The sequence below is a fragment of the Vulpes vulpes genome, chromosome 14 (genome assembly GCF_048418805.1).
Source record: "Vulpes vulpes isolate BD-2025 chromosome 14, VulVul3, whole genome shotgun sequence".
NCBI lineage: Eukaryota > Metazoa > Chordata > Mammalia > Carnivora > Canidae > Vulpes > Vulpes vulpes.
Genome location: NC_132793.1, coordinates 29,834,057 through 29,853,329, shown reverse-complemented (window position 1 = coordinate 29,853,329; position 19,273 = coordinate 29,834,057). Strand labels below are relative to the sequence as shown.

The 19,273-nt window shown below is 40.4% G+C and overlaps 1 protein-coding gene across 3 annotated transcripts in view; it reads right to left on the bottom strand.

The window, feature by feature from the left end:
- The window catches only part of ATRN (attractin), a 163,152-nt gene extending 143,948 nt beyond the window's left edge, over positions 1-19,204 (bottom strand). For all 3 annotated transcript variants that reach the window (XM_072736260.1, XM_026012365.2, XM_072736259.1), the window contains exon 1: positions 18,758-19,204. In XM_072736260.1, coding sequence (XP_072592361.1) covers positions 18,758-19,131 — 374 coding nt within the window. In that variant the 5' untranslated portion in view covers positions 19,132-19,204. The remainder of the gene's footprint in view (positions 1-18,757) is intronic.
- Positions 19,205-19,273: the final 69 nt, after the last annotated feature.

Below are 19,273 nucleotides of genomic sequence, written 5' to 3'. Positions count from 1 at the left end.
TAACTCTTGGAGTTCTGCTTTCAAGCCCCACACTGGGTGTAGAGATCACTTAAATAAGTATTTTTTAAAAATACAATGTAAAAAGTTCATCATGAAAATGTATTCATACTGATAACCCTAATACCCTAACATGTAACGACTTAAGCATTTGTCCTACTTAGTTAAAAAATAATAAATCTACAACTAGAATAAATCATATAACATTATAAATGAGTGCTATATGCTTAAATGTTTAGGATATCTTACCATACTCACCCATGATGATAATTAAAAGTACCACAAAATAATATGGCTCCCTCATATTTTTAAAAATAAATTATCATGGGATCCCTGGGTGGCACAGCGGTTTGGCGCCTGCCTTTGGCCCAGGGCGCGATCCTGGAGACCCGGGATCGAATCCCACATCAGGCTCCCGGTGCATGGAGCCTGCTTCTCCCTCTGCCTGTGTCTCTGCCTCTCTCTCTCTCTCTGTGACTATCATAAATAAATAAAAAAATTTTAAAAAAAATTTAAAAATAAATTATCTACCTTGAAAGACTCAATAAAATCAAGGGACAATTCCTTTGCTCAAATCCTGGTCTCTGTCCTAGGAGTTGTCCTGGATCAAGTTCTTCATGATCCCCCTTAGAGTAATAGTATCTGCATTCAAGGCTTCTCTTCCCATCTATATGCTGGTAACTACTCAAGGTACATTTCCGGCACAAAGTTAGACCCATGTTTCAGACAAATATTCCCTATGTCAAAAAATTAAATTAAATTCCAGTCCTTTGCTTTTCTAAGTTTGTCACCATGCACCCTTATGTTTCAAAACTTATCAACTGTTCCTTGACTTCACTCCACTCATTTAGCCTACAAAACCACTGCCATTTTTGTCCTTCTCCTATTCCCACTGCCACTGCCAATACCCTGGTCCAAAATTCTGTGCACCCAAGCTTGGTCTCCTGTGACACCTCAGCCTAGCTCCCCAAACTGGCCAGTTCTCCATAGAGCAATCTGTTATCTTCCTCAAATGCCAATCTGATCATTCAAACCTGCCTGGAAACCTTTGCCTGCCTTAGCTTAGTTGGGGCCCCATCATTTGTGTTTTTTAAAGCTCTGTGGGCAATTTTGATGTGTATTCTAGTTGAAAACTCTGTATCAGGGATTTGAGTGGGGGGCTTTGTTAATATGTTTTGCTTCTTGCTTATGTAATTAGTTTCTTTGCTTAATGCTGTAACTACAAAGGCCAGAGTAGCAATAAATTGGTTGATCTGGCCATCACAGTAAGACTGTTTGAAATTTTTTTTTTTAGATTTTATTTATTCATGACAAAGAGAGAGAGAGAGAGAGAGAGAGAGAGAGAGAGGCAGAGACACAGGCAGAGGGAGAAGCAGGCTCCATGCAGGGAACCCCACGTGAGACTCGATCCTGGGTCTCCAGGATCATACCTCAGGCCGAAGGCGGCACTACACCGCTGAGCCACCGGGGCTGCCCAACTATTTGAATTTTTATGTGAATTTAAATTATGAAGCAAAATTGAACAGCAGTTTAATCAGATTGTTGGAAGACTGTTTAGGTGAAATATAGCATATCTGGACTTTATACAAGGTCCATCACAATCCAACCCCACCTTACCTCTCCTGCTCCACCTCTAGCCATTGCTCCCCAGACTGAGCAGTCCAAAGTGCCACAATATTGACTGTCACTCTCCTCCCTCAACTCACCTGTCCTTAAGTCCCCATGCTTTAGCACATCCTATCTCTACCTTACCTCTCTCTTGCTTCCCCTCCTAGTAAACTCCTAACCACCCTTTCAGATCTCAGTTTAAATGTCCCTTGGAACTCTGGAAACTGTACCCAACATATTTGATGTTGAGCTGAGTGTTGCATTTTCTGGGTTCAGACTTAACATCTGGTCTGTTACTGATACAGAGAAACATCTCTGCCCATTAGGCAACCATTATTTTCTCAAGGACATATCTCATTCACTTCTTTTTCTCCAGTGCCTAAAATATCATAGATGATCATGTAACATTTGCTGCCTAATGGATAACAACATCAATTCCAAGAAAGTTCCTAACACCAAAAATTCTCAAGCTCTTACTATCAGCAGTTTAGTACAAAGAAAGTCTAGGATAAACTTTTATGTGTATCCATGATGTTTTAGAGAGAAGAGTATTTCAGAAGCTAAAGAACTAGAGACAGAGGCTTTTTTCAAAGACATCTAAACACTGACTCTACTATATTGCCTCAGATAAGGAGGTGCCTTGTGGATGTCTAGTTTGGCTCAGGAACCAGGAAAGTCCAATAGTTTATGTAAAGCATTTCCTTAAACATCCATATGAAGATTATCTGTATTATGTTTTGAATACAAATAGAAATGAAGGGGCGCCAGGTTGGCGCAGTTAAGAGTCCAACTCTTGGTTTCAGCTCAAATCTTGATCTCAGGATCATGAGATCGAGCCCTGCATCGGGCTCCCTACTCACTGCAGTCTGCTTAAGAGTCTTTCTTTCCCTCTCCAAGGGTCTCTCTCCTCCCACCCGCACCCACTCACTCTTTCAAATAAGTAAATAAATCTTGGAAAAAAATAAATAGAAATGAAAACTCATAGCTTAACAGGGTAGTGCAATAGCAAAAACTGACAGTTCTAGAATTGACAAAACGCAACCCTGCAAAGAAACCAGGAGTCGAGGGCAGCCCCGGTGGCGCAGTGGTTTAGCACTGCCTGCAGCCTAGGGCATGATCCTGGAGACCCTGGATCGAGTCCCACGTCGGGCTCTCTGCATGGAGCCTGCTTCTCCCTCTGCCTGTGTCTCTGCCTCTCTCTCTCTCTCTCTCTCTCTCTCTCTCTGTGTGTGTCTCTATGAATAAATAAATAATCTTTAAAAAAAGAAAAAAGAAAAAAAAAAGAAACCAGGAGTCGAAAAATATGGTTCTAACACAAGCTATATTTGGCTCTGCTTTAATGTAGCCTTCTCATTTCTTACAGGTTTCTAGATACATTCTTAGCTAATACTTTTAAATATTACATTAATCTTGCGGGAGGGATATTTCTTCTCATTCAACTGTATAGTCCACTTGAAATGATAAAACAGCCCCATTCTCCTAGGCTCAAAATGTTGGTGTGACATTTATTAGCTTCTTCCTCTATTACATCCTCTTTATCAAATGTGTGACCAATTCATGCTACAATCAATTGCCATCAAAGGCTTCCTCAGATTCATCCCTTCATCTCCATTCCCACTGCTATGCTCTACCCCAAGACCAAAATAATTTATAGTAGTCTTACTGCCAAAGCCCTATCTTCTTTCTTTTTTTTTTTTTTAAAGATTTTATTTATTCATTCATTCATAGAGACACAGAGAGAGAGGCAGAGACACAGGCAGAGGGAGAAGCAGGCTCCACACAAGGAGCCCAACATGGGACTCGATCCAGGGTCTCCAGGATCATGCCCCGGGCTGCAGGCAGCGCCAAACCGCTGCGCCACCGGGACTGCCCCCTATCTTCTTTCCGGGTTCAGAGACCTGACCACAAGTCTACTAAACACCCCACAGCCAGAACAACATTCCTAAAGCACCGATGTCACCATGTTACTACCCTTGTCTAGTGTATACAATGACTGCACAGACAAGGTTTCTTGGGTTTATATTTACTAAAGGGGGAGAAAGGAATAAAATTTATACTGAACTCTGCCTCATTCTAGCAGTAAATTCTATCATTCCCAGATTCTTTAAAAAGCACTATCCAAAAAAGAAAAAAGAAAAAAAAAAGTACTATCCATCTCAATAACAGGTATTTTTCCAACAAAAATCTACCTATTATGTTTAAATATTACTTCTAAAAATGTCCATTACATGTATATTATTTGCTCAATTGTGCACTAAGAATAATCATAATGTTTAGTTAATATAGAAAAAAATTTCATATAAGTTTCATGGTAATATGAAACTGAAAAAATTCATTTATACACTAATCCTTGTTTTAAAGAAATATACTCAACTATCTTAAATATAGAGATTATTAGAATAGGGGTGCCTGGGTGGCTCAGTTGGTTAAGCATCTGCCTTTGGCTCAGATCATGATCCCAGGGTCCTAGGATCGAGCCTCGCATTGGGCTCCCTGCTTGGCGAGAAGCTTGCTTCTCCCTCTCTCTCTACCAGCCACTCCCCCTGCTTGTGCTCTCTATCAAATACATTTTTAAAAATCTTAAAAAAAATCTATTAAAATAAAATCCAATGTCAGAAATACATGTACATAAATTAGTGCATGAAAAAACTGGTAAAATCTGAATAAGATCGATAAAATTGTATCAATACAAATTTTCTAGTTGTGCTCTTATACTATTGTTATGCAAGCTGTTACCAGTAAGAGAAAGAGGTGAAAGGATAGGATATCACTCTACTATTTCTTATAACCTTATGCAAATCTGCAATTATCTCAAAATAAAACATTTAAAAAGTTACATAGGATTTTGAAACATATTACAGAGTAATCAAGATAGGCTTGTACTGACGTAAGAATAGACAAACAGGTCAATGGAATATAATTGAGAGTCTAGAAATAAACTTATACATCTAGAGTCAATTGACAAGGGGACCAGGACCATTCAATAGAGAAAAACAGTCTCTTCAATAAATGGCACTGGAACAACTGGATATCTGCATCCAAAAGAATACAGTGGTACCTCTACTTCACAGCATGTACAAAATTAATTCAAAATGGATCAAAGATCAAAATGTAAGAACTAAACCCATAAAACTCTTAAAAATAAAAGATGTAAATCTTCATGCTCTTGGATTAGTAAATGGTTTCTTAGATAAGACACTTAAAGTACAAGCAACTAGAGAAAAAGTAAATTAGATTTCACCAAAATGAAAACTTTTGTATGTCAAAAGGCACTACCAAGGTTGTTGGGTTTTTTTTGTATGTGTGAAAAACAACCAAAAAATTAGAAGAAATTACTTGTAAATCACATTTCTGATTATATTAGAATATCCAGAATATATAAAGAACACTTGCAACTCAACAATAAAAATCTATATAAAAACCTCATAGAGCCTCATTTAAAAATGGGCAAAGGATCAGAGTAGACATTTCTCCAGAGATGTATAAATGGCCAATAAGCACATGAAAATATACTCAAAATCAACAAACATTAAGGAAATGCAAATCAAAGTCATAATGGATACCAGCTACATGGCATAAAACCACAGAAAATAAGTATTGGTGAGAATGTAGAGAAAATGAAACCCTCATAAATTGCTGCTAAGAATGTAACTAGTACAGAGGCACCTGGGTGGCTCAGTCGATTAAGCATCTGCTTTTGGCTCATATCATGATCCCAGGGCCCTGGGATTGAGCCCCACATTGGGCTCCCTACTCCTGCTTTTCCTTTTCCCCCTGCCTGCCACTCCCTCTGCTTGTTCATTCTCCCTGTCAAATAAATAAATAAAATCTTAAAAAAAAAAAAATGTAACTGGTGCAGTCTCTGTGAAAAAAGTTTGGCACTCTATCAAAAAGTAAAACACTGAGGGGCACCTGGATGGCTCAGTCAGCTAAGTGTCAGAATCTTGATTTCAGTTCAGTATACGATCTCAGGGTCATGAGATCAAACTCTGTGTTGTCAGCCCCCTGCTGGACATGGAGCCTGTTTGGATTCTCTCTCTGCTCCTCTCTGACCTTCCTCATCCCTCCTTCTCAAAAAAAAAAAAAAAAAAAAAAAAGAAGAAGAAGAAGAAGAAGTAGTAGTAAAACTCTGAGCTACCACATGACCCAGCAATTCTACTCCTAGGTATACACCCAAGAGACATCCCGATGTCCACACAAAAACATGTACATGAACGTTCAGAGCAGTATTCACAATAGCCAAAGGTGAAAATTACCTAAATGTTCTTCAAACGATGAATGGATAAATAAGATGTGGGGGACGCCTGGGTGGCTCAGCGGATGGGCACCTGCCTTCGGCCCAGGGTGTCATCCTGGAGTCCCAGGATCAAGTCCCGCATGGGGCTCCCTGCATGGAGCCTGCTTCTCTCTCTCTGCCTATGTCTCTGCCTCTCTCTCCCTGTGTCTCTCATAAATAAATAAATGTTAAAAATCTTAAAAAAGGGCAGCCCCGGTGGTGCAGCGGTTTAGCGCCGCCTGCAGCCCAGGGCGTGATCCTGGAGATCCGGGATCGAGTCCCACGTCCGGCTCTCTGTATGGTGCCTGCTTCTCCCTCTGCCTGTGTCTCTGCCTCTCTCTCTCTCTCTCTCTCTCTCTCTCTCTCTCTGTCTGTCTCTATGAATAAATAAATAAAATCTTTAAAAAAAAATCTTAAAAAAAAAAGATGTGGTTTATACATACAACGGAATTATTATTCAGCCACAAAAAGGAATGAAGTACTGATCCACTGATTCACAATGCAAAGATGAATCTTTCAGACATTATGCTAAGTAAAAGTCAGTCAAAGCAATCGCATATTATATAGCAATATTTATATGTTATGTCTACAATAGACAAATCCATAGACAGAAAGCTGACCTTCTTTCTGGGTGGAAGGGGCTGGGTGAAAGGAGGAATGGGGAGTGACTGCTAATAAGTACAGTGTTTCCATCTAACATAATGAAAGTATTCTGGAATTAGATGATAATGGTTGCACAACTTTATGAATATACTAAAAGTCACTGACTTGTACACTTTATTTTTTTTAATTCTTTTTTTTAAATTTTTATTTATTTATGATAGTCAAAGAGAGAGAGAGAGAGAGAGGCAGAGACACAGGCAGAGGGAGAAGCAGGCTCCATGCACCGGGAGCCCGATGTGGGATTCGATCCCAGGTCTCCAGGTTCGCGCCCTGGGCCAAAGGCAGGCGCCAAACCGCTGCGCCACCCAGGGATCCCCGACTTGTACACTTTAAACTGGTAAGCTTTATGGCAATGATATCTAAATCAGCAAGCAGAATTCATAACCTAGAAAAAATTATAAAATTATACGGGGCTCAGGCAGCCTGAGTGGCTCTGCGGTTTAGCACCGCCTTCAGCCCAGGGCCTGATCCTGGAAACCTGGGAACAAGTCCCACATCAGGCTCCCTGCATGAAGCCTGCTTCTCCCTCTGCCTGTGTCTCTACCCCTCTCTCTGTGTCTCTCATGAATAAATAAAATCTTTAAAAAAAATTATATGGGGCTATTAGAATGAAAATAAGAATTTAAGCAAAAAAAAGGGGGGGTGGGAACAGTGCAAAAATTGACTATTAAGAAGACAACGTGTATTTTTTTTAAATGAAGGAGAAAGGTTATAACAGCTATGGACTTTGGAGTCTACCCAATAATTTTTTTTAATAATGTAGTTTTCTTTAGTAACTATTCTTTGCAACTATATAAATCCATTTTTTAAAAATGGTAATGTCAACTGCTTGTCAACCTAAAAGCATGCAAAGAAGTAAAAGGACTTTTAAAATTATTTCAGAGGTGCTTCAGAAGTTTGAAGATAACTACCCTAGATAAAAATCATATACAGGTGCACAAAGAGATATGTAAAGAATGTTAATTGTAGCTGTTTTGTAACAAGACAAACTGGAAAAATCTAAATGCCTATCAGTAGGAAAATGGGTAAATAAGTTGGAGTTCTATAGTGAATATAGATATGAACTAGCTATAGCAACTAAAGCTACATTTATCAATACAAACAAATCTCAAAAGCATTAAAAAATGGGGCTTTGGGTGAAAAAAATGTATAGAATAGTTACTTTTTTGAAGTCTGAAATAGGATCTTATTTTTGGAAATAAGACTGTGTGTGTGTGTGTGTGTGTGTGTCTGTAATAAAAGTAGAAATGTTCAAGGGGAATAATAAACATCAACTTCACCATACTAATTGCCTCTGGGAAGAGAGTAAGGGGAACAGGGAGGAGTAACACAGGGGCATTGGCTGATATTTATAACACTTTGTTACATAACTTAATAGTATAATACCCTAAAAATAATATTAATATGAAAGAAATTCAGCAAAGATAGGTTGTAGGTAGAGAGATGTTCATTTTATTACTCTTTGTAACTCTTCCATAGGCCTGAAATGTTTCAGATTAAAAGGAAGTAAAGTTACCCCAGAGACTGAGCCAGTGCCAAACATAATTGCTTTAAAGCAACTGTCATGGTTGGTCAATATTTCTCAACAGTGGCCCAAATGATGTTCTGATTAAAAGACAGTACTGGTATCTACTAAAAGAGAAGCAAAGAACACAACATTTAAATACACATTACAGAAGGGCATAAAATAAATCTTAATTCTGCAAATTTGCCTTAAGATCATCTTGCTAAACCTTCTGATCAAAATCCTTGTATAGCTTTGCAAGATGTCTCTAGTACTCCAAAAAATAATGTTAAAAGGGGAAAATTAAGTGACAATTATAGTCAATCTGGCCTTTCCGCTCAATTTTGAAAAAACCATCCACACAGGAAATATGCTATCTACAGAGAAATGCTTACAAAGAGCTTGAACCACTATTATTTTATGATTTAGAAACAAAACACCAAAAAAAATTTCTAAGACAGAATTTTTAAGGCACAAATGCATAAATGCCAAACATGAGGATGAAAAGTCTATTTCTTTAGCACAGTCTGATTCAATCTCTACTGTAATATAAATTCAATCCAAACTTAAGTGCCATTTTTTGGTCTATAAATCATGCTTTTCCTTGCAAAATTAATTTAAAATACATTAAACAACATGTACAACATGTTAAGCAGTGAGGTCAAATTTTTCTTTAATATTATGAATACCATTACAAATTATATTTGAAATTACTTTTTAGTCTATTTAAAACCAACTATGAGAACTCCAACTATCTTAACAAAAATAGGATACTTTTTTTAAAAAATATTATTTTTTTAATTCCTAAAAGAGTCCACAAGATTACACACTTCTGTGAGGGGATGTGTGAATCAAAAAATACAGGAAATACTGGTCAAGAAAGGTGGCTTATGTGTCTCTTAGCAGCACCTGATATAGTTCCAGCCCCTAATGCTTATAGACTTATGAGTAAACAAATTAGAAAATTCTTAATTAGAATGCAAAAAAGACCAAGAAGAATTAATTAGAAAATTCATTCAACTCATAACTATATACTATTAATGTCAAATTCTAAAAAGATAAATAGGCATTTCAGCCATGACTAAATTAACTTCTGTAAGTGCAAGAGAATTCTAGATGAGTAAACATGTAAATACACAGCTAGAATTGAAATTTGCTCAAAATTTTAACTTGAAAAAAACAGAAAACTTAAGAGAATTAAAAATTGTGAGAATAAGGGGCACCTGGGTGGCTGAGAAGGCTGAGTGTCGGACTCTTGGCTTCAGCTCAGGTCATGATCTCAAGGTTGTGAGATCAAGCCCCAAGTTGGGCTCCATGATCAGCTGGGAGTCTGCGGGAGATTCTTTCCCTCTCCCTCTGCCCCTCCCCCTCAGCTCCTGTGTGCATGCTCCTTCCCTCTCAAATCAATAAATAAATCTTAAAAAGAAAAATAAAAGAAGAGAGGGCAGCCCCAGTGGCCCAGTGGTTTAGCACCGCCTTCAGCCTGGCATGTGATCCTGGAGACCAGGGATCCCATGTCGGGCTTCCTGCACAGAGCCTGCTTCTCCCTCTGCCTCTGTGTGTGTGTGTGTGTGTGTGTGTGTGTGTGTGTGTGTCTGTCATGAATAAATAAATAAAATTTTAAAAAAGGAAGAAAGACTAAAATCAAACTAGAGTCTCAAATGATAAAAGAGAAGCATTCAAGGAAGAGGATATCCATAAAATGGTAAGAAAGGAAAAAACAAGACAAACAGGAGAAAGCCACCCTCAAAAGGGAAAATGAGACATCTAGCTGATTATAAAGGGCTAGTCTGAAAGTAAAGGGAGAAGAGGGAAATGGAAGGAAGAAGAGTCTCGAACTGAAGAACAAGATTAGTATACGATACATGGATGGGGCTCACTTTTGCCACAATGCCCTGGAGAAATCACAAAGCGATAAAGAGTATAAGTGAGAAACAAATTTCATCATAGGCCTGCAGCCCATAAATTTCCCAACACAAATACTCTGAAAAGTACAACAGTGGTTTCATTTTAGTCTTAAAAACCAGATTGAGAGGATCCCTGGCTGGCTCAGCAGTTTAGAGCCTGCCTTTGGCCCAGGGCGTGATCTTGGAGTCCCGGGATCGAGTCCCATGTCGGGCTCCCTGCATGAGGCCTGCTTCTCCCTCTGCCTGTGTCTCTGCCTCTCTCTCTCTCTCTCTCTGTCTCTCATGAATAAAATCTTAAAAAAAATAATAATAATTTTTTTTAAACCAGATTGTGTTATAGAGAAAAACCAGTATAATTTGTTCAACCACAGTACAAGATACCCAGTTCTGTATTTAACACTCAAGATAAATATAACCTACAAATTTATTAAATCAGTTCTCCATATTTAGAAAAAAACGTTTTGGTCATACATACTCTGTTTTTCTCAAGTATATTTATCCAACCTCTATTTACTGTAGTAAATAAAAAGCATTTGCCTACCTTGGGAAACGTTCACAGAGGTAAAGTTTAAATGTCAGATATCTGCTTTCAAATGTATGCTTTGTGCAAAATTATATTACATCATGCCCAATTTTTCTTTTTACTTAAGCATATTTTCACCTTTTTCAAATAAGTAAACTCTATCTTTTAGGAATCAGCAAAAATGTCAGATGTTTATTATGAAAATATTTCACATAGTTAAGTTTTTAGCCAATACAACATAATTTCATCCCATATAAGCATGTATTTAGTTGATTCTTCCCAGAATTCTATTTCCCCCATCGCAAAATCAGGGGACAAATTACTTTTATTCAGTGACTTGACTCTGCTAGACCAAAATTCAGTATGGGACAGTCCTCACTGCAGTCATCTCCACGAGCCAGCATAATGCATTCCACATAGTGGGACCCTCACAATCCCTAGTAATGACTGAGCGAACGCCTGGGAAACTGGGAAACTGGCGTTTTATTACTTGATACAGTATTTTCCAGAATATTCCTAATTTTTATCACCAACACTTATTGAGTATTCACCAAATGGCAGGTTCTAGGAAAATGCAGCAATATCACTGTTCTTACCTGCCCAACATAAGCCCCACTTTTCTGGTACAGTATGTGTTTTCCTTTCTCTTTTTCTGCTCCCCCTTCCTCAGTCCATGCCACTTATTCCATCCAATGGAACCTCATACCCCAGCTCCACAGCAGGTACTCAAGTCAGGTCTGATGAATCAGGACATTCCCATGACCCAAACACAGAGACCATTGCAGTAAAGGACAAGGGACCAGTGAGATTCTCAGCACTCTTTATTTTGCAACAAGCTTCTAAGAAAGGGTCATTCTTTTCCAGTAGAGGATGTTAAGCCAGTTTGATTTAACTTCTGGAGATATCACCTGAAGACAGCCTGCCTGAAAATGAAGCCATCAGAGAACAGATCAAAGCTAAGAGATGGAGGGAGACAGACCAAATGGTGCCCTGGATCCAGCCACACACAAAGCCAACAATATTCCCTTGACTCTTCTGTCACATGAACCAATAAATATGGTTTTTTTTTCTCTTAAACTTGTCTGAGTTGAGTGTCACTAAAAGAACCTTGACAGAAACTGTATCCAATATGGTTTACAAATACAAATTAATGAACCCTCATATGGGAAATTGGCTAAATAGAGCTGAGGTACAAGAGAGTGAGAACAGCCTCTTTCCCGGGAGAAGTTGGCAATCTGAGTTATGCAGTATCAAACAAGCTAAAACTACTGCCTGTGGTAACTTAGGGTTCAGATCATGTGCCCATCAACATTGGAAAACTAAGAGACTTGGCAGAAAAATGTCAGGAATTTAGACCATGTTATCAATTCTAGAGAAAAAGGCTCAAACTTCCTGGTGCAAAATACGAAGACTTTCATGATCCAGCACTATGTTCCTCTGCATAGGAATTGTTCTGTATTGTAAAGAATAGGAAATCCAACTGTAATTGGCTTAAGAAAAACATGGACTGCAGGACTTCATAAAACTAAAAAGTATAGCTTCAGGCAATGTTTGACCCAGAGCTTCAGAAAAGTCATCAGGACTTCAGCTCCATTTCTCTGATATCCTCCCTCTTCTAGAAGTTGCTCTGACTACAGGTGGGCTCCTATCACAACAACAATGCTAGTTATAACAATTCTAGGTTTCAGATCCTCAGCACACAAAGCAAAAGACGACAAAGCATCTCTTTCATAAACATCCAGAAGAGAGAGGTCTCCAGCAAAAGTCCTGAGAGTCACTTTGACTGAGTCAGCTTAGATCACATGCCTACCTCAAAACAATCATTACAACAAGAGGCTGGAATCCCCTGATGGCTTAGCCCAGGTCAAGGATGCATCCTGAGGCTGGAAGGTGATGGGAAAGGAAGAGGGAAGGCCATTACCACCTTCCAGTCTCACACCTTTCCAAGACATTCCTCACAAGTTATGTTCCAACAATATCCACTTATGTTCAGTTCTCTAAGTGCTGTGGGTTGACTGTGTACCACCAAAAGCTACACTGAAATCCTAACCCTTGGTACCTGGAAAGATGACCTTATCTGGAAACAGTTTTTGCAGATGATCAAATTAAGATGAAGTCATATTCATACGTCCAACATGACTGATGTCCTCACAACAGAAGAGACACAAAGAGAGAATACTATGTGAGTTTAAAGTGATGGGGGCAGAGACTAGAGTGATGCATGTACAAGCCAAGAATGCTAAGGACTGCTGTCCATCCCAGCAGCTAAGAGAAAGGCATGGAACAGATTCTCCCTTAGAGCTTTCAGAGAGAACATGGTCCTGCTGACACTTTATTTCAGGCTTGTGACCTCCAGAACTATAAAAGATTAAACTTCTGCTGGTTTAAGCCACCCAGTTTGTAGTACTTTGTTACAACAAACCTAGGAAACTAATACACTTAAGTAAGCATGAAAGTCCATGATTTTTTCCCTTTGTACATGCTCTTCTCTCCTTCTGGAATGCCCATCTCACCCAGATTGTCTATTTACACTAAACCTCGGATCTGCCCAAATGTTCTTGTCTTTGTGATGCCTCAACAATGGCCCTCAAAAGAGTTAGTCTCTCCCCACATCTTAGTCCAGCACCACATATTACTTGTATTTTTATTATTAATTCTAATTGCCTGTGCACCATAGCTGTCTTCCCTTCAGAATTATGAGCTCTCCGATGGGAAAGCAAGGCCTGATTCTTACCCACCTTCATATTCTCAAGGCAGAGCATGGTACCTAACATATAGCAATCATTCAAAAGCTATCTATGAATTGAATAGGCTGATGACTCATCTCAAAAGAAGAGAATGGGTATTATTTCAGAGAATTGGCTATTATAGGAAACTGAAGATAGGCCTTGAGGTAGAATCTTGATAAGTAGAAAGGAAAGAACATGGGAGCAAGGAGGAAGAAAGGTGTTAAATTTAGGAAATATGTATAAAAACTACAAAGTAAAAGAATTTGGGTAGGGAGAAAGGAATGTGTATGAGGCAGTGGAAGCCTTCTGTTGAGGATCATTTTACAGGTAATAAGAGGAGTAGGGGAAAAAAGTTTCTGAGCAGGACAGTGACATATGTTTCAGAGGATTTCTATGACAAAGTGTAGAGTGGACTCTGGAGGTGCAAGAGCCCAGTCAGGGCACAACAGAGGCAGGTCAGCAAGGAGGTAAAGGGCCAGGTGTGCCCTAGGATGGCAGGAGCAAAAGTGGAAAGGAACAAAATTTTAAGATTTTAGAGAAAAAAGAATACCCAGAAAGAGCAAAGGATTACTCCTATGTTTTGACCTTTAGTTATCTCAGGTAAGATTTACTACTGAAATAAGGGAGGATAAAGGGAGAGACTATTTTTTTCAAGAAGCATTTGTCTCAGATGGCTTACTATGAGGTGACAGTAAAACATCCCCAAAAAGATGCCCAGCAAACAGAAGACAATGAAGTTCATGAGATTTATGAGGACAAAAGACAGATATGGCAGTTATACAGGTAAAGGTGACTTTTCTTCATCTTTTCATTCAACAAACATTTATTGCACACCATGTCCTAGGCACTGTTTTAGGCTCTGGGAAGAGAACAGCAAGAAAAACTGATGAAAATCCTTGCCCTCATGGAGTTTATATCCTACTGAGGAAAACAGACAAGCCTATTTGATTTATGAACATAAATATAGGGCTTTAGGCTAATACTAATTCTATAGTTACTATAACCAAAAAATAAAAACTTAATTTTTTTACTTTTAAAATTTTATTTTCCAGAATTTTCATTTCACTATAGGGATTTATGTCCTTGCACTATAGGGATTTATGTCCTTGATTGGTAGCCAAACATATTCAAGTGAGTTAAAGTTTTGTTTTGTTTTAAAGATTTTATTTATTTATTCAAGAGACACACAGAGAGGCACAGACCAGGCAGAGGCAGAGGGAGAAGCAGGCTCCATACAGGGAGCCCAATGCGGGACTCGATCCCGAGTCTCCAGGATCACACCCTGGGCGGAAGGCAGACACTTAACCACTGAGCCACCAGGCATCCCTGTTTTGTTTTTTTGAATGCTAGCTTTAGAGTTGTAATGAATCTAGTTTCCTCTTGTTTCTCAATGGCATTAGACAGCTCTTCCAAAGAATATTTGTAAAGGGTGACTGGACTCAGAAAAAATCAGATGCCAAATGGTACAATGGAAAGCAAGGGTGTGGGAATTAACAAGGCCTGAATTCAAATCCCAGTCCAGCTTTTCACAAGTTGTATGAGCTGGTGCAAGTTACTCAGTATCTCTAAGCTTCAGTTCACCCATCTGTGAAATGGGAATAACTTCACTCTAAGGATTAAAAAGAGTAATTGCTAAAAGGCACTTGACATAACACCTAGGGAAAAAATGGAGAAATGTTGGTGGCAGGTAGTGCTGGGACTACCATGACCACCATTATTCCATATGCCAGGAACAAAACAAATGCTCAATAAATGCCTACTTCTTTCCTTATTCTTCTGGAGAAGGTAAGTTCTTAACATCCTGGGTAATTATAAGGCTCCCATTCACTAGGCTCTTATAGTCTATCCTCCCCAAACTTCTGACAGCAGGAACGTAGAAGAATTAAATGCATATTAACTTCATAGATGGGCTTAATATCTTTACTTCTAATTTGATGGAATGTATTTATTATCATCCAAAGAAAAATTTCCATGGTGATGTCACAAGTAGAAAAAATGATCACTAAATTATGAACAATAACATAAAAATGAATGAAACTGGCATTGCTTTAGAAGTCATCCACCAAAGATTCCATAGTTAATTTTACTAAACTGACACCAATAATATTCTCCTCTGTGATAATCATTTCTGTAGTATCTTTTGTTTGGAAAAAAAAAAAAAAAACAACTTATTTTCCAACTGTCTAACCATACAATACCACAAACTTTACATAACACTCTCAGAGTTGTCCAGAAGTTAAATGGCATGATGTACATAAAAATGTTTGACCAGATCCCTGGCATATAGTATGCATTCAGTGATAACTTTGGTAAAATCTAATCCTCTTATTATCCTACATTCCTTTCAATTAACAGAAAAGACTCATAACAACAATTATAACACAGGATTTATGCAACGAAAAAGATTTAAAAACACATTGACTTGATGCCATTCTATACCGGAAAGGTATTCATTTGAATGTCTCTCCATTTAATAACAAACAGGTCTGTGAGTTAAATCAAGATGTGTACCACTATAATCAAAACCAACATTTCTGTCTTCCCCTAAAATAATCCTTCCACTAACAATTTAATGAGAGTTTTTTAAAACTCATTGAGTTTTTTTAAACTCATTAAGTTCCTCTTACTTTCATTTTTAAAAATGCAAATTCTAGCAGCCCACAAAATATACTGGAATTATCAGGACCAAAGTCATAACTGTTTGCCCAGGAAAGAGCACTGACAACCAGGGTGAACCTGCTCAAATGGAGCATCCACGATAATCAGGGGAGACTCCTCACTCAAGCTGATACCATCTGAGACAACCAGTGTCAAGACTGCTTATTCCCTATAACAAATGGCTCTTCTCAATCCTCTGGACTAGAGAGAGAGACCTGCTCTTTCTCCCTGGCTACGTCCCTCTCTACACTGATAACTCCAACACTAACACTTGTCCTGCCAAGTGGATACCCTGAGAGCACCTAATCTCAGTGGGTATAAAACCAGCTTCTCCTATGTCCCTGTGTCTGTTAATGGTATCACTATTCTCTCAGTCACCGAAGATAGGATCTAGCTTTCTTTCCCTCACCATCCCCCTTCCTTCCCAAGAATAAACCAGTTTCCAAGCAAGACCCGTCTTTTACCTCTGCAATTACCACCTAGCACCCACCCTGCCTCCACTCCCAGAGCCTATCTTAGGTTCTCCTTACTTCTGTCCTGATCGGGGCCAATAGCTCCCACCCAACTGCCCACCACGTCTCAGGCTTACGATGAGTCCTCCTACTCCGAACAGTACTGACAAACTGATCTTGCTATGCATGTCCCTCGGCGCCCTATGGGCCTCCATTGCCTTCCATGGCATTCCAGATACTCAGAACTTAAAGGGCTCTCATCTGACACAACCATCCAGTCATTTGATTTTAGAAGCTCCTCAAATTCAAAATGCTCTGGCCTTACCTAAAGGCCATTCCTGCTCTGGCTCCAATCTAAAAGCCTATAATGTCATGAAAATTCAAATTAACTGTGCCATTCCACTGCTCAAGAGTTAAAGGTCAAAATTCTCAACCCTACCCACAGGGCTTCACATGGCCTGGCCCCTGTCTATCTCTCCAGTCTTGCCATGCTCCCATTTGCGCTCTGCTTCAGCTATCTGGCCTTCTATTCAGCTTACCATGATGCCCCTCATCCCCAAGCCTCTGTACATGTTGGCTCCTCAGTACTCCACCCCTCATGTAGGTAATGCTATCCTACCCCTCAGATCTCAACTCAAAATTCACTTGTTCAGCCACTAAGCCTTAACATTTCAAACTCAAGCCCTCTGTTTGCCCCCGTCCTTTCCTCCATAGCCTCAAGCAAAATAATAACAAATTATTAGATTTCTTATTCCCAAACTAGAACATACACTCCCAAGAGTAGGACTGTGTGGTCTTTTCTTTGCCATTGTATCTTACAACTTACCCCAGAGCAGCCCTCAACAAATATGCATAGATTAATGTAATTCGTAAATCAGAACGCCCTAGGTTACAAAGCGAGACACACTACACACTGGGCATGAAATCACTTGATTTCTCCATAACAATAAAGAGCTCATCTCCTCAATGTTCTCTAAGTTTCCGTGAAGATGTGACATTACAGGAGTCTACAACTCTACCATTCTAAATTTTCCCCTTACAACTCTCTTCTGTTCTATGTACCCTAGTACCAGCAATACTTTACTTTGTGGTCTCCACAATTTTGTTTGCACCCTTGCTCCCATCTGGAATTTTTTTCCCAGCTACGTATTTCCAAGTCCTACTTTGCTTCAAATGCTCAAATCCAATGTCACTTTCTCCTCGAAGTCTTCCTTGCACTCCCCCTGCTAGTCACAATCTCCCTCCTTGAATTCCCACAGGTACTACTACATCGCCTCATTCAGGTCAGATCAAGTGTCACTTCAAATGAGGGGTTTCTCCTAAAGTTACTCACTCTTTATAATCCTTTATAATCCTCTTTATAATCAGGACATTCTGTTTTATTTTCTTGACAGCACTATTAACTAAAATTATCACAGTCATTTCTTTATTTCTTTATTTACTTATTAACTGCCTGTCTTCCCCACTAGAATGTAAGATCCATGAGAGCAGGGCCTGTGTGCCTTGGTCCCTATATCCCCACTCCTCCACATCTGACATCAAAAATGTTTAGTAAAATCTGCCAAAGGCATGAATGATTCTGTAGTCCTTATGACTAGGGTCACTTGTGTACCTATCTTTCTCTTGCTGTATTCCAAACTCTGTGTGGACTAGGCCAAAGTCTGGCTAATCTATTTGTTTATGTGTATTACCTGGAAATCCTCCCACAACTGAAGCAAATAATAGATAACTATTAATTAATGAATTAATGATCTCTCCAGGAGGTAATGTCCTGAACCAGGCCAACTCAGAACTCCATATTCTCCAGAAACCAGGGCAAACAGGAACCTCCTTCTATGCCCTCTCCACCCTGTTCCAATCAGCCAGCTCTAGTGAGCTTCAAAAGGCTAGTTTCTTCACTTTCTTCTAACCAACAACCACTGATTCTTCTACCTCTAATATCTCACAATCCTAACCTTTCCCTTCTATCTTCAGCCAACAAATCACTGCCAAGGCCCTGTTTCTTCTGAGTACCCTGCATTTTCAATGAGTGAGAGAACTCATCAGGCCCTAGGGAACAAGGGAATGTTAAAAGAAAGTGTTTAAGTAAGACTAGCTCTCTCATCTTTTCTCATATACCTCATTTATCCGAAAGAGGCCCAGTTTCAGGGACTGGCTTTGATACTCTATGGGACTCTGAGCTTTCTTCTCATGTACCCACCGCACCCAAAATCCCTCTGGGGTGCCTCCACCCTTGCCTCAAACCTTTTCATCTTCCAGTAGACGACCCTGGGCCAGAGACGATGATCTCCTCAGAAGCAAAAGGTCCTCAAACACTGTGGGACGGCCCTCCCGTCCCCACTTTCCGTCCGGCTTCTGCCTCCGGCCTGGAGCCATCTCGTGCTCCCTGTAGCCTCAGCCTCCCGCCGGGCCCGACCCTCCAACACCACCCCCCACTCACCTGAAGCGGCCCCCGCAGTGCTGGCATTGCTCGCCCACCCAGCCAGCGGGGCAGACGCACTGGCCGGTACCAGGGTTGCAGCGGCCGCCGTTGACACAGGGTCGGTCACATTCCTTGGCCTCGGCTGCGGCTGAGCCCGACACCGCCGCCGCTGCCGCCGCGGCCTCGGCCGCCCAGGGCAGCAGCAGCAGCGGCGGGAGCAGCAGCAGCAGCAGCCGCCGCCGCGGGAGGCGCAGCCCGGCCCCCAGCCCCGGCCTCTCAGCCCCGGCCGCGTCCCAGTCCCGGCGCTGCCCGCCGTTCCTGCCCGCAGGCGCTGTCGTCGCCGCCGTCCTCCTCCTCAGCCTAGCCTGAGTCGCCGCCGCCGCCGCCACCATCTTCCCGGGGCTGAGACGGCGCCCCGCGCGCACATACACACACACCGCACGGCCGGCTCCGCTTTGCCTGGCCGTGCGGGGCGGGGTTGGGCGGACGGTGGCTCGGGCGGTCAATCCTGAGGGCGGGGCCGGAGCTGCGCGG